The sequence below is a fragment of the Aptenodytes patagonicus genome, chromosome 15 (assembly GCF_965638725.1).
Source record: "Aptenodytes patagonicus chromosome 15, bAptPat1.pri.cur, whole genome shotgun sequence".
Taxonomy (NCBI): domain Eukaryota; kingdom Metazoa; phylum Chordata; class Aves; order Sphenisciformes; family Spheniscidae; genus Aptenodytes; species Aptenodytes patagonicus.
The window spans coordinates 7,109,188-7,123,267 of NC_134963.1; the positions used below are offsets into that span (position 1 = coordinate 7,109,188).

The 14,080-nt window shown below is 44.4% G+C and overlaps 1 protein-coding gene across 1 annotated transcript in view; it reads left to right on the plus strand.

The window, feature by feature from the left end:
* The first annotated feature begins 2,128 nt into the window (after positions 1 to 2,128).
* The window catches only part of MLXIP (MLX interacting protein), a 56,125-nt gene continuing 44,173 nt past the window's right edge, over positions 2,129 to 14,080 (plus strand). The window contains exon 1 of the mRNA XM_076353290.1: positions 2,129 to 2,499. Within this exon, the coding sequence (XP_076209405.1) occupies positions 2,129 to 2,499 (371 nt within the window). The remainder of the gene's footprint in view (positions 2,500 to 14,080) is intronic.

Below are 14,080 nucleotides of genomic sequence, written 5' to 3' on the forward strand. Positions count from 1 at the left end.
GAGATAGCATTGCTTTTTTTAAAAAAAAAAAAAACAAACACTTTAAGGTAACAATAACCAGCTTTGAAGCTGAACTATGACTGTGGCCTTTTCTTAAGAATTTTAGTCATATGCGATGCTGACTAAGAGCTGAATATAAATCTTGAATTTTTTTAAGATTTCTGACAGAGCCCTCACATGATGTCTGAATGTAAATCTTGATTTTTTTAAAGTTTTCTAACAGAGCGAGCCCTCACATGATGTGACCATGCCTTACTGCTCCTTTCATGTGGGGAAGTATTTGAGACTACCACTCCTCCCCTAAACACAGTGATCCGTCTTGATTTCATGCTCTCTAATGGAGAATATTAGATCACTGCAAGGGCATTAATTGTGATATTGCAGGAATGCCTCTTCCTTCCGTGCCCAAGACTTGCTATTATCACTATCCCTTGAGTTTCCCTTGATCTTATTTCTGGTTTTACGAAGCAGAAAAAGTAGCATGTGACATTTTAATGTTTGGGGTTTTTTTCCCCTCATGAGGATGACTATGTAGAAGAGCCTGTTTTTTTAAGTACAAGGTCCTAGAAGGCAGAGAATATAAGCAATTTACTCCAAAGCATTTATGCTATGCCATGTAGAATACAATTGCTCTCCTGGTGATGGAGGTTTGCTCTACAGGGCAAGCTAGAGATCTTTTCTCTTGACTTTGTATATACATATCTATGTATATGGGGTTTTGTGCTGTAAGCTGCTGTCCTCTCCCCAGACTAATACATCTGCTGGCCCTATTGCTGTGCTTTCATCTTGACCTACAGGATCCATTGCTTCCTTTATGCTTTTGAGAAGGATGAAATCCGATCTTTACTTCCCCTGGAACAATGGTACTTACTTTATGCACGCCGCTGAGCAGGTCCGTGGGTTAGGTGTGAGCCACCAGGCTGGCAGTGGAAGCTCCGTGTCCCGAGCTTTCCTCTACGATTCCAGGCTGATCCCTCCAGCCGTGTTTGCAGCCTGTCTGCTGCAGGTCTCCAGCTACTTCTGTAGCTGCCCTGGCTTCTTGCAGACTGCTTCTGGAAAATAATAAGCAATTTACTGTATTAAAGATAGCTTAAATCCATGAAATAATTCTAGCCCAGTAACTCTCTCATCAACGTTCCTCAGACAGTTCTGGGCTGTCCTCTGCATCTTCTCATGTTCGTAAGAGTCCCTTAGCCTTAGGGGGGGGTTTCTGAGGAAGTGTATTGCCGAAGACATGCAGTTAGCTCCTTGTGATGGTTCTGTTTGAGTGACCACAGCTTCCCTAGGCCTCTTCTCAGTCTTAAGGCTGGAGGTGGTTATGCATTTTTGGTCGAGGCTTCCCCATGCGCCACCTCACGCCCTACAACGTAGTCCTGCTGGGTGGAAGCGCCATGTTGGATCGCTTAAACCACTGTGGGAGGAGAGGGACAGGACAGCAGTAGTGTGACACCAGGGCCTTGTGGCAGTGATGCCTTCCGCTTTCGTGGTGAGGCTGGTGGTGATGCAAGGTGGCCAGCTGCCCCACAGGGATGTTTCATGATCAACAGTGGTGTAAGGGGAAGGGTAAAACGTTGTGGGTGTCACTTACACGATGGGTGTGTGAGAGGAAAGGTCCTGCCCTTTCCTCTGAAGAAGCTCTCCTCTTGTAACTAAAGGGCAGTGGGAGGAGGGAAAGCGGCCTTGGGGGCTGCCTTGAGGGAAAGCAGCCTCTAGGGTGATGGCAGGCTGCAGCTTTCACTGAGGGGAAAATACCCGCAGGGGTGTTTTCCAGTGGCCTTCGGGGGTGGCTGATGGTGGCCTGGGGCTCTCCATGAGGGAACATTGCCTCAGAGGGGGCTGGGGGCCGCGTTGAGGGGAAGCGGCCTCGGGGGTGGCAATGGCGGGATGGGCCCTTTGCTGAGGGAACGGGGCCCGAGGGCGAGTCGGGGGCCGGCGGCTCGGGATCGCTCCCGCTGAGGGAGGTGGCGGGAGCGGGGAGGGCGCAGGCCGCAGTGGAGGGGCGGCGGCGGCGCTCCGGCTCCTTTAAGCGGGGCGGTGCGGCGCGGCGGGGGCCGGCCCGGGGCGGAGCGGGGCGGTGGCGGCGCAGAGCGGGCGGCGGGCTCGGCCGGCGGCTGGCGGCAGCGGGGCCATGGCCGCCGACGTGTTCATGCGGCCGGCGCAGCTCCTTGGGGCGGCGGGGCCGCTGTCCCCCCGCACGGAGCCCGACGAGGACTCGTCGGACACGGACGATGGGGGCGCCTCGCCGGGCGGAGGGCGGCGGTGCGGGCCGCGACGGGGGCAGCCCCCGGGCCCCCAGATCATCCACTCGGGCCACTTCATGGTCTCGTCGCCGCACAGCGAGCACCCGCCCAAGAAGGGCTACGACTTCGACACGGTCAACGAGCAGACCTGCCAGACCTACCAGTTCGGGGCGGCCCGCGGCGGCGGCGGCGCCGGGGGGCGCCTCAGCATCGACGCCTCCCTCACGAAGCTCTTCGAGTGCATGTCCCTGGCCTACAGGTACCGGCCGCCGCCCTTGGGCCGCGGGGCGGGGGCCGGGGGCGCGGGGCAGGGCGGGCCGGGGGCTGGGGAGGAGGGCGCGGAGGGGCCGAGCGGCTCCCGGAGTGAGTCATGGCCGCGGGGAAAGCCCCGGCTGGGCGTCGGCGGGGGGGAACCGGGCCGGGGACCCGAGGGCGCGGTGAGGGGCGGAGGCGGGGGAGCGAGGCCTGAGGCGATCGGCCGGGACACCCCCGGGGGCGTGGGGGCAGCTGAGCGTCGCCTTTCGGCGGTGATACCCCCCCCTCCCCTCCACGCGTGGGTGTTCGTGTCGCTTTTGTTTTCAATGAACTTTGGGATCCTTGCGGGCACTTTCCGTAGGCCTGAGACCACGGCGGCAAAGCGTCGCCCCAGCCCTCGCCGCGAATGGTTTCGGGTGAGCGGAGAGGTTGTCATCGCGTTTTCACCGGGGCTGGGAGGGGAGGAAAGGAGGCTGGGTTGAGTGCGTGAGGCGAAGTGGGACCTCATGCCCGGCGTGGGAGTGCGCGCTGCCTCTGCGGACTCTTCGTGGCAGTAGAAAATGCCCAGCATCTCACGGCCAGGCTTGAAGTTAGTGGAAACATCTAGTGCTGAAGAGTCTCGGGAGAGATCCCTAAAGGGCAAAGTAAACGCTTGTGCCCTAGTCTGGGTGAAAACCGGCCAATTTTTCTTTTTTTCCCCCCAAATTTTATTTTTGTAACAAATTCAAGAAAGTGGGATCTGTCATTGTTTCCTTTGTTCCGGTGGTTGCAGTTGGTAGTAGCACTTCCTGGGTTTATCAGCGCCTTTTGCTCAGACTTTGGTTTTGCTTTTCATCTATTTAATAAGGCATTATATTCACATTTACTCCCTTTGTCTGTCATCCAAAATGGAGGCAGAGCTATGGAATAGAAGTGTTTTGAAAAGATGTATGCCTGCTCGAGTCTTTTGTTCCATGTGATATAGCAGAAATTGGATCCAATCTGATGTTCTCTATTGAGCATATTTTAGAAGTTGATTAAAAGGAATGATGGAAAATGCCTCTGAGCATATCAACAGAAATATTTATTTTCATTTATAGGAACCATATTAGCTTGCTAAGAGAAAATTCTTTGCCCACCCCAAATTCCTCTATTTAAGTATTGCTCAATGAAGAGGAAACAATAGAACTATCTGTTCTGTACAGTTAGCGAGAAAACGTAATGTAAGTAATCTCATTCTGATAATTTTTACTAAGCAAGTTATTAGTTACTGGCAAGAGAGCGAATCTTAGATAAGGTGCATACAACAATGGACGTAAATTCTTTGCGTTTACAAAAGAAACAAAAATGTAAAACAACTAAAAATTAACCAGTCTGCCTTTATTGTACAAGCTGAGAGGAACACACGAAGGAACCACAAGTATTACAAGGGACAGAACTAGACTTCTCATGTGTATCTTCTCATCGGCCTCTATCAGCTTTATTTTATGTTGTGCTTCCGCTAGGGTATCCTTGGGATTTTGAAACAGAGGATCGCATCTAATGCAAAGGAATAATTCTGTGATACTAATTTGATGATACCGAACTCTGATGTAGATGCATAAATTGAGCACCAAACCTATTTTAGCAGAAATAATTTTACCCTACTTATTGGTGGTAGTATGACGCAAGGTGCAGGAAATATCTTCTCAGAGGCTACCAAAGAAAAGCATGTTCTTAATACTTCTGTACTTGGATACCTTAAGGTTTGCTTAGTTGCGACCGTGAAACATCCTGCCCAGATTCAGCCTGCTTACTCGATGGCTTTGTGATAAATTTTTTAAATCTGCCTAACAAACAAATTGTAAACTTGGGTCTAAAAAGGGTTAAAATAATTTTGGAAAGTCTAATTTGGGGTGGTGAATGTGGGTATGAAATGAGGAATCATCGCCATTTAACAAATGATTGATTAAGCATGTAGGTTGAACCTTTCTACCTTAGAAGCGGTCTCTCTGTCCATATCCTCCTCAGGGAACATACAGCACTTGGGTAAACAGCAACTGCCTTTTGTGCTGTGCTTCAAGTTTGATTTGAACTTGGTTGGCTTATGGGGATGTTTTCGTTGCTGTTGCCTCAGCTGTATCTTTCCCATTATTGTCTATCTGATCTAGTACTGACAAAACATGCCGATTCCATGTTTATACTTTTTGTACTGCCTTTGCTGGATAGAAATTCACTCTAGAAAAGATCTGGGGGGTGTGGAAACCAACACCAAACACTGTAAAACAAAAAGGTGAAGAAGTGTGGTTTTTGCTTTGTGGCTGTTGCAGAACCAGTGGCAAGGGGCATGAGCTAACTCATCGTGTTTCTAGAGCTGGGGTAATGCAGCTATGTTAAATACAAAAACAAGGAAGTTGCTGTAACAGAGCTCTGGGTGTAATATGTATTTGCACTTGATACCCATTGCTAGTATTTCAGTGTTTAAAGCTTTAAAAAGAAGCACTAAACTGTGTGGTATCCATTAGCTTTACCAATGATAGATGGTAACAATGCTAGAAAGCAAAGTTTTTCTAGATTACCTAGGATGGTTTATGTTTGAAAGTGGCCAAATTTGTGCTGAATCACGTTCACGGTGGGATGCACAGTGTAGCCTGGGCTCTTTTAATTGTGCTGTAAACTTTTTTTTTTTTAAATGTGGCTTTGTGCTGTTAACTGTCACACTTTTTATGATAAAAAAGCAATTTCTGAACATGGGGGAAGTGATTCCCTCATGCCTTTGAGCAGTACAAGCTAAACTGATTTCAATTTTCATCATAGCTGTTTCAGTCACGTATCCAGTTGCGCAGGTTGAAAATCCTCATTTCAGATGAGCCATTTCACAGGGGAAAATATGGCCACAGCGTACTCCCCTGTACAGTTAGGAGATTAAAACAATCTTCTAAATCAATAAGTTACTTATAAACACTATCACAGTATCACGTGGGCTGTACTTTATCTAAATGTCACCCATTTTTCTCATGAGATTGATTGTGGGAACTGTACCACACTGACGGAGGTAAAAGAACCTTGGTTTTCCTCTTCTAACGCCTTCATCTCGGCCCTTTAAAATAACGTGACCTTGCAGATCTTGATGTGTGTAGGTAGCTGTAATTGACCTATGGTAGGCAGGCCACTTTAAAGGCAAAAAGATTTAAAAAAATGTGCTTTCCAAAATGAAAATGACCTTTGATGCTGTTCATTCTAAGGAGAAACTATGCCAATGGTTATATGGTCTACAATGATTATTAAGCAGAATTAAGTCAAATGATACATAATCTTGGTATTTAATTTAGTAAAGCCCTTTAATAACTTTACAATTGTCCAAATAATTACATTACCCAAAAGTAACTTCCCAAAACTAAACTGTATTCTGAGATGTTCTGACCACAGCATATCATGAAGATTTTTTTCTGATGAGATTGGGACAGAAGAATTTTTTCTCTTCGTTTTGGGGAGCTGTTGTCTTCAGTGGAAGAATAATATTCAGCTCCTTGTAGAATGCAGGCTGAAGGCTTATGCGAAGTGAAAAATTATGCTTTACGAAAGGGCACTGTAAACCATTTATTGCCCTAACAGGCTGGAATATGGACGTTAGACTTCCCTGTGGGAAGCTCTGCTTTGGGAACAATGGCATATAGTTTGTTTAAGGTCCAAAACCTGAAATATGCACTGGGAAATACAGATCTGCGTATTCTGAACTCTGCACGTGGAGTGCTGAAAAATGTGCGGTAGGAATCAGTGGCACTGTGCTAGTTTATCTCTAGGGTTTTGATGCTGACGTGGTAGAGAGGTAAATCATGCTGGAATGACTAATGTAATCATTTCAGGGAGTAGGAAATACAATGTATTACTCCTGGAAAAAGTAGATTTAAGTCGATTCTTTAGTTACTTTCTCTAGGTGTAAAATGGATAAGTGACAGTGCAGACTTCAGTTAGTACTCACCCAGTGTGTCTTATCAATGCCCTGTAAGGAAATAAGAGGTTGAGCAAGCTCTGGGATCACGTAAGTCATTAATTTTCTTTATGAAGTTTCCCCTCTTGCAGTGCTGGGGAGAAGATCTCTGCAGTTGAGAGGATGGGCTGGTCAGTTGTGTGTGGTCATGTACATCATGTAAACAAAGCACAAGCTTTATTTTAGGAATTATTAAAGATACTACTCACACTCAATGTGGGTGGTGTTCTTTTTAAACTTGTTACATATTATTATGTCAGTTGATGTCCATCTTACTTAGCGGTAGGGTATGATAGAAGATGACTTTGTGGGCTCATTTATTCTTAAGTAGCCTCAGAGTTCTCTCACCTTCTAATAAGAGCTTAAGGAACATGCCAGGTGTTGTACCTTAGGTAAGAGTGTTAACATTGGCATCAGATACTTGTCTAAACCCTTCTGGATCCTGCTTGTTAAAGTTGCACAGAACAGGAGAGTGGGGTCTGGGAACTGTGACGAAGGCTACCTTTTGAAAAGCTTGCCAGGTCATTTCTAGGTTTCATCTCTCCTTTTTGGCAATATGTCCCCTTCACTTCATGTAGATGTAAGCCAAAAATACTCCCTTCATCAGTGGACTGACATTAGGGATCAAGCTCGTTTCCAAAGCACCTTTGCCACATATTCTTTGTTTATGCAGCATGTGTTTTGGGAAGTTCTTACCAATGGTCATAGCAGGTTTGAGATGGAAAAACTTCCAGAATTTAGTTACATATTTTATATGCTGCTTGTAGAAACTACTCTGATAAAAACACCTATATTCATCCTATGAATTAAGCCTAACTTGAGCAGAGTTGCTGTGGTTATAAGTACTCATGGTTAAGGGTCATTTCAAAGCAAGTATGCTATATTCAGAGTGCAGTATGAATCAGGACATTGTTACTGAGCCTCTTACCTTGCTTATGTCAAATGCTTGATATAGTCACAAGCTTTTAAGCTCTATATAAGACGCACTTTTAAATTATACCTTGGCAACCTTGAACCTCAGAAAGGTTTGCAGAAAGATTGCTGAGCTGTTCTCATTTCAAAGATGCATTTCTTTTGCCAAAGTAAACATTTAATAGTGGTAGTATGAAAAGGCTTTGGTTGAAATTAAGGTTTTGGTGTCTTCAGGGCTACACATGACTCATAGGGAGAAAAGGCAAATTCTGTAGACAGAGATTTAGATACAGGGACAACTTTTTTTGTTTTGCTCCTGGCTATTTTGGTGGCTCTGCAGGTCACAAGCTTTTAGTGGTTTCTGTGGACCTGTCTGTGTAGGGCATTACTACAGAGGTGTGGTGCACAGTAGTCACATTTTTCATAAAAAAAGCGCATCATTGATACCATCTTTTGATTTACCATTTAATCTACATGTTTTGTTGTAGTTCTCTTGTCTTGTGTTTTCACACAGTAAACAGAACTTATTTTCTGGCTTAACTACAACATGGATTTCATAATCATAATTTTTGATGGGTTCCTGAAATAGGGAAGAGGGAGCTAGTTTGTCCTCAGATTGCCAGTTCTCAATAACTTTTCCGTGGTCTGAAAAAAGCTTGTCTGAACTGTGAGATTTGGAATTACTTTTAGTGAAGATTTTGTGTTGCATGATTATGATGTGCTTTGAACGAAGTAGAGTTTGATGGCAACAGAAATTAACACATTGATTTCCAGTTCTCTCCCTCTTACCCGTTTTCATTTCTTTCTGCTGAGTGGCAAGAGGAATTAAAGCCAAGAAACCCAAAATTCAGGTCTTAGCTTTACTCATGTTTTTCCACATGCTCCTTTAGTAGATCGCTGAATCATTCTTGTTTGTTACTCTCCCATGTGGGGAAAAAAAATTTCCATTATTTTGGAAGGCAGAGTTAATATACAGTCACTTCAGCAGCTGCTTATCTGTCTGTGTATCCTTAAGCTATGATTAGTCTTAATCAAACAAAGGGGTATCTAGTTGTGCAGCAAGCTGGAAAGTGGTGGGGAGGAATAAAGGGAGCTTTGTAGCCATGTTGAGCTGATGGCTGGGCATTTCTGAGATGCGAGAGAGGCATTTTTAATTTCAAGCCTGTCAATTTCTGTGCAAGTAGAGAGTGAACTCTCTAAGTTGTTGTGTGTGAGTGGAATTTTTCCCCTAATAACAGTACTCAGAGATGTGTTGCAAAGAAGGAAGAGTTGAGAGGGCCAGGAGTGAGGCCAGAAGCTCACTGAGATTTGGAGTAAAATTAAGAGGATCTCTGAGGAATGCATTGAATAAATTAGAAGGGCCAAGATAAAGCCTCACAGTGGGGTGGATGGTGTTGATAGAGGAGGTCACAGGGATGGAAACAGGAAGGAAAAAAAAGATACTGTGAAGTTCAAGTCAAACAAATGACCTTTCAGCTGACTGGGTGGGTTTGAGCCTGGGTTACAAACTCACTGAACATGTGTGAATGAGGAAATGTTCAGCAGCAGGGTTGGACGGAATGGCAGCAAGGAAGGGAAGTCTCTGAGGATGATGGGGATGTTGTGGAGAAGAAGAGAGATTTGAGTTGTACTCAGAGGATATCTGGTAAAAAGGATAAAGGTGAATGGATAATGGTAAGTTGGGGAGAAAAAGAGGATGATGGTGTAGTGCTGTTCAGGGCAGGAGAAATAGGTACGAAAGGGAACATGATATGGAAAATAAGGGTAGATGATTGAAGGTGTGGCTGGAGTCAGAGAAGTCCATCATTTCTTCCCTGTGCTTTGATCTATGATGGGAGAGTTAGATAGGAAGCACTTCATAAGGGTGTGCCTGATAAAGGGAGAGAGTGAGCTAGATGGACCCAGATATGGAAGTCATGGATGATCATGCAGTAAAATGGGGGCAGGAGAGCTGGGGCTCCTGGTTTGGCTCTTCTAATGCTGCCTTGCTTCCTTTTGCTGTTAGAGAGAAAGGTTTGTCTTTTTAAAACAAAACAAAACAACAACAACAAACCTTACCAGTTTAGAAACTTGGACCAGTTTGGGTTTAATCTGGTGTTTCATTTTTAATTAACAGACTTCAGGCTATATGCTTGCTACTTCCTTTCCTTTGTATCCAGAAATTAATTGCATTTACAGTTTTCCTCATCTGTCCTTTGATATTTTAACTTCACTGGCACAAGCAGTCTCTTTAAAGACAAAACTTCTAAGCTACTTCTGAGGAAAAAGACAAGCTTTCTAAACTCTTTGATGGCTATTGAAATATTTTACAGCTTTCATACAATTTTCCTTTCACTCTGGGAAGGAAACCTTTAACATGTCTATAAAACAATTATGAAGATGATTAGGAAAAGTACTTGTTTCAGTTGCCTCCAAAGAAAATAGAGTTAGTTCTTTGTGATGGAACACAGTGATGGAAAAACCTGAATCTGATTGTTTTTAGTGCAAGCTAGAGTTACACTGTTGTCACAGTTTCTGAGACAGGAAGGCTTGAAAAATGGGGTTAGGAAAAGCTAGGTTTTCCAGAAATTGCTTCTAATAGTTTTACTACTAGAATAGAAATTCTAAACATGGTCTTTTCAAAATAATTTTTTGTTTGTTTGCTCAAATGGGAATTGGAAGGTCATTTTTGATTGTTTCTTTTGAACATAAAACACACTGTCTTGGTGCCATTCATAATATAATTAATATAGACATCTCTTTGTAAGTAAAGCTGTAACTGCCATCGGAAATGTTCTAGTGTGCGTTTGCCACAGCTTATTTACTTTGTGACACAAGCACAAAGCTTTTCACTAGCCCTTAGTTTCTTGGCTTGTTGATCTTAGATAAATCAATTAACTGCTTTTTCCTCCCTTTCTCCCTTGTAAAAATGACCAAAACAGTCTCAACACTTCAGAGACCCAGATGTGGGTACTGGCCTTTTTGAAAGGGGGAAACAAAGGCATGAAGTTTAGAAGTGAGCTAATGTAGAAGTCTAAAAGGAAGCCGTATCAAAGATGACACTTCAGCTACAAACTTAAATAATAAAGGAAAGAAGGCAAATGGAAGAAAGTTTTAGGAGGGGAAGAGGAAGATGATGTGCAGCTTACTGACACCTCTGTTAGAAAAGCTATTGGCCGTTGTAACTGATGAGGAACCCTACAGATGCAAATTACAGGGTAATAGAACCAGGCTGGTATTTTAATGGTAATCATAATGCTTCTGGAAGGCAGTGTTCTGCTGACTGCCTTTGGCATTCACTGAACTGCCTGTGAAAAGCACCTGCTCCCTGCGGTGACTGGTAGTTGTGGTTCTAAGAGGCATCATCGCTTTCCTCATAAAAGGGCTGTGCTTCGCAGTCTCCAAGGAAGGTTGAATATCTGGAGCATCAGCTTTGGATTCCTGTGTCTGTTGCTGATGGTGGCCTTCTGGAGAATCCTTCCTGCTTTTAGAACAACAGGAGCTGTATTTTTCATAGAGGAGTTTGGATTTTTTTTACCTGTAGAGAGCTGTTTGGTTGGGCTTGGAAGCCTAAATGATGTCAGCCTCCTTGAGCTGTCAAACAACTAATTGCCATGTGAGGCATGACCCCTTTCTCCAAGAGAGATTTGTTCAGAAGTCCGCCGTGCCACTCCAGTTAGCTGAAGGACCCTGTCTATTAGGGAACCATTTTTACTCTGCAAGCATGAATAACAAGGACTCCTTGTCTGCTTTCCTCCCTTGGCTTGATGTGCTGCAGTCGCTGGTCTCTGCCTCTCTGTGTTAAATGTAGTGTTGGACTGAGCAGATGTTTGTCTACTCGAACTCCTGTGGGGATAGTGTTTATCTTGCTGTCATTCTCATACATGTGATGATCTCTTACAGGTCTCTTACAGGCTTAATGCCTCTGAGGAGGGGGTGTTAAAGGAGAGTCTGAATGACACTTTGGCCGTTCTGTTGCAGTGTGAATGGTTGGCTGCAGGGTAGTTGCCGTTCCCTCTCTGTTAAGTAGGTTTCAGTTTGTACCTTAAGGTATTCAAACTTGGAGTGCTACTTAAGAGCAAGCTCAGCAACAGTTACCTTTGTGAAACACTAGTACTTTTAAAGTGGGGCTGGCCAGGTGTGCCGTCAGATGGATAATAGAAAATAGGATTGGAGAGGACAGTAGGAAGCCATCTAGGCCCAAGGCACAGTGAAATGAGTCCTTCCCTTGGTCGGTTATGTGGACCATGGCCACTTGGAAGGTACATTAGAAGTACAAAGCCCAGGGTGTTACGAGTGGCTCTCAGAGCTGCTTTGTCTCCTCTGAGACTGTAAAACAAAAGGTGACAGGCCAGATGGGAAGGGCCCACAGGCCACCACTTGGATTATCATATAGCAGGGTATTAGTGAAAGAATCTGATTCTCTTTAATTAGTGATATGTAAGTGTGTTTAGGCCAGACCACTGCTGACCTACAGATAACCCTTTTGACATGATATGTTTTGTGATGTACTGTGATGCTAGGGAAAGGGTTCAGTTGTTTAAGTAGCTAAGCATGCTACTTAATGAATTGAACACTTTTTCTGAAAAGCACAAAAAGATTTTAATGACTTGTTAAATTTTAATGACTTATTAGACAGCTCTTTGATCCTTGATTTTGTGTTCACAGCATAACATTATCTACAACAGTAATGCACAGTTAGAGGCTTTCTCTTCTCTCTACTTCTAGTTTAGCTGATGGTGTAGTGCAAGGAAGCAGTGGATGCAGTCCTTTTTGCTATATTTAATGCCTTTTCTTACTCGAATTTTTTTATATGTGGGAATGTCTTGCTACATACAGAGAGAAATACCTTTTTTAATATAGTGGGAGATTTCTGGATATCCAGAGATATCTTTATTGCTCACTTATACCACACCAGAGCAAGCAGAGGATATCTTTATGGGTGGAGTACATATGTGTTTGTGCTTCTCTTTAGTTGCAGATTAACAATATTTCCCTGTGCATTCTCTCAGTGATTTGGGAAACAAAGGACAAAATTTTGGGGGGACAATTCAGAGCAGAAATAGAAGAGCTGAGGCTGCTTTCAGCTGAAGGAGCAAAGGAAGAAAGCTTGAGAGAACTACCCCCTTTAGTCCATAAAGAGTTGTCCTTCTAGAAATACAGGGATCTGATGCTTGCTACAGCTTTGTTTCTGCATGAGCATGAAAAGGCTTCTTCCGTCTCAGTTGGGAGGTGAAAGGGTGGTCTTGTCTTTGCTGGTGTTAGGTGAGGTTTACTTGTGAATAAGAATAAGAATTGAAGAGTTGAGCCTTAAGGGTGACCGAGGGGGTAAGGAGAAGATCCAAATAGCCTTGGTCTTGTGTAATAGGTTCGCCCTTCTTGAGAAAGAGGATTGCCATTATTAGTTTTGGAAGTGAGACAGCAGCTGTATTGTTTATACTTGGGTCTTGCAAATCTGGGGGGAAGGTGGCAGCTTGCACGTCTGCACCGGTCTGAACCCTCTGTGTGGTATACGTGTGGTCCTCTGCAGTGCTTGCTTCCTATGCTGTATCTACCCTGGTATTCTTCCAAAAGAGTCCTGCTTATGTGGACGCTTCAGAGGTAACTGTGTTGAGAGCTCGTGTGAACACCAGAGCCTTACTGCCATTAGAATAGTTGTGGCAAATACAGGAGCTTGGTCCTGGGGCTGTGTCCTGCCAGGCTGGGTGCAAGAGGCGTACAAGACTGTTCTGTCCTGAAGAGTTTGTGTTACATCTTGTACTACTGCTTAGAACAGATCCTCAGAAGCATGCATAAACAGGATGAGGCCTTTTCTTTTCACTGGTCCGTCCAACAGTGAAGCCTGTTAGTCCTCATATATCAGCCTTTTTTTTTTTTTTTAAGTGATATGTCTGCATAACAAGATCCAAGCAAACACTGCAGAGGCATGAAGGACGCTTTTGCTGTTGGAATCTGTCAAGTTCATTGTTTTCAGAACTCTCTAGCATGGGATGTTTACTCGAAATCCTGGCCTCCATTTCCCTCTGCCACTTTGTTTACTCTCCCTTCCCTCAAGGTCCCATAGTAACGGGTGCTCTGCCTGTAGCAGTTCAAGGACACGTCAACTGAAGTGACCTTGGCCAGCATGGCTATGAGACCTCTAGCAGGGCTGCAGCAAATGCAGTGACTTTTCTATCCGACAGCCAGATCACTTTCCCAGCCCACATGAGCTAGTTGTCCAAAACACTCTTCTTGTCCGCATTGCCCTGTCTGTGTCAGGGGCTTTGTCGCCTTGGCTGAATTCTTATCGAGTGAAATTCTAATGCAGGGCAAGGATTAGACTCAGACCATCAAACCAGGAATGATGATACAGAGCCCAGGCCTGTGTGATGGTGGTGGCGTGTCTTTGGAGCAGCTGGAAAGAAGTGACGTTGAGGTTTGACAATAGACCTAAAAATAACTTAGGCCCACTGCATTTAGTTACTGTTGTGAATGTGCATGCGAGCCATCACAGGCTATTCTGCTAAATTGTTCTTGCTGCATCTTGCATCCAGATTTTAGGCTGCTGTTAAAATTATTCACTGTTTGTCTTCGATATTGACACCATTCCCAAAGGGACAGGGACCAAATGGAGCATGAATTGTGGAAGAGCTTCTCAGGTCTTTGTGATTCTTCTTTGAAGTCCATGACTGCTCTTCATTATCTTCTTATTATGCAGATTTTTGCTTTTGGTGCTGTGGTATGACATTTGATGTAGCCTGTGTTA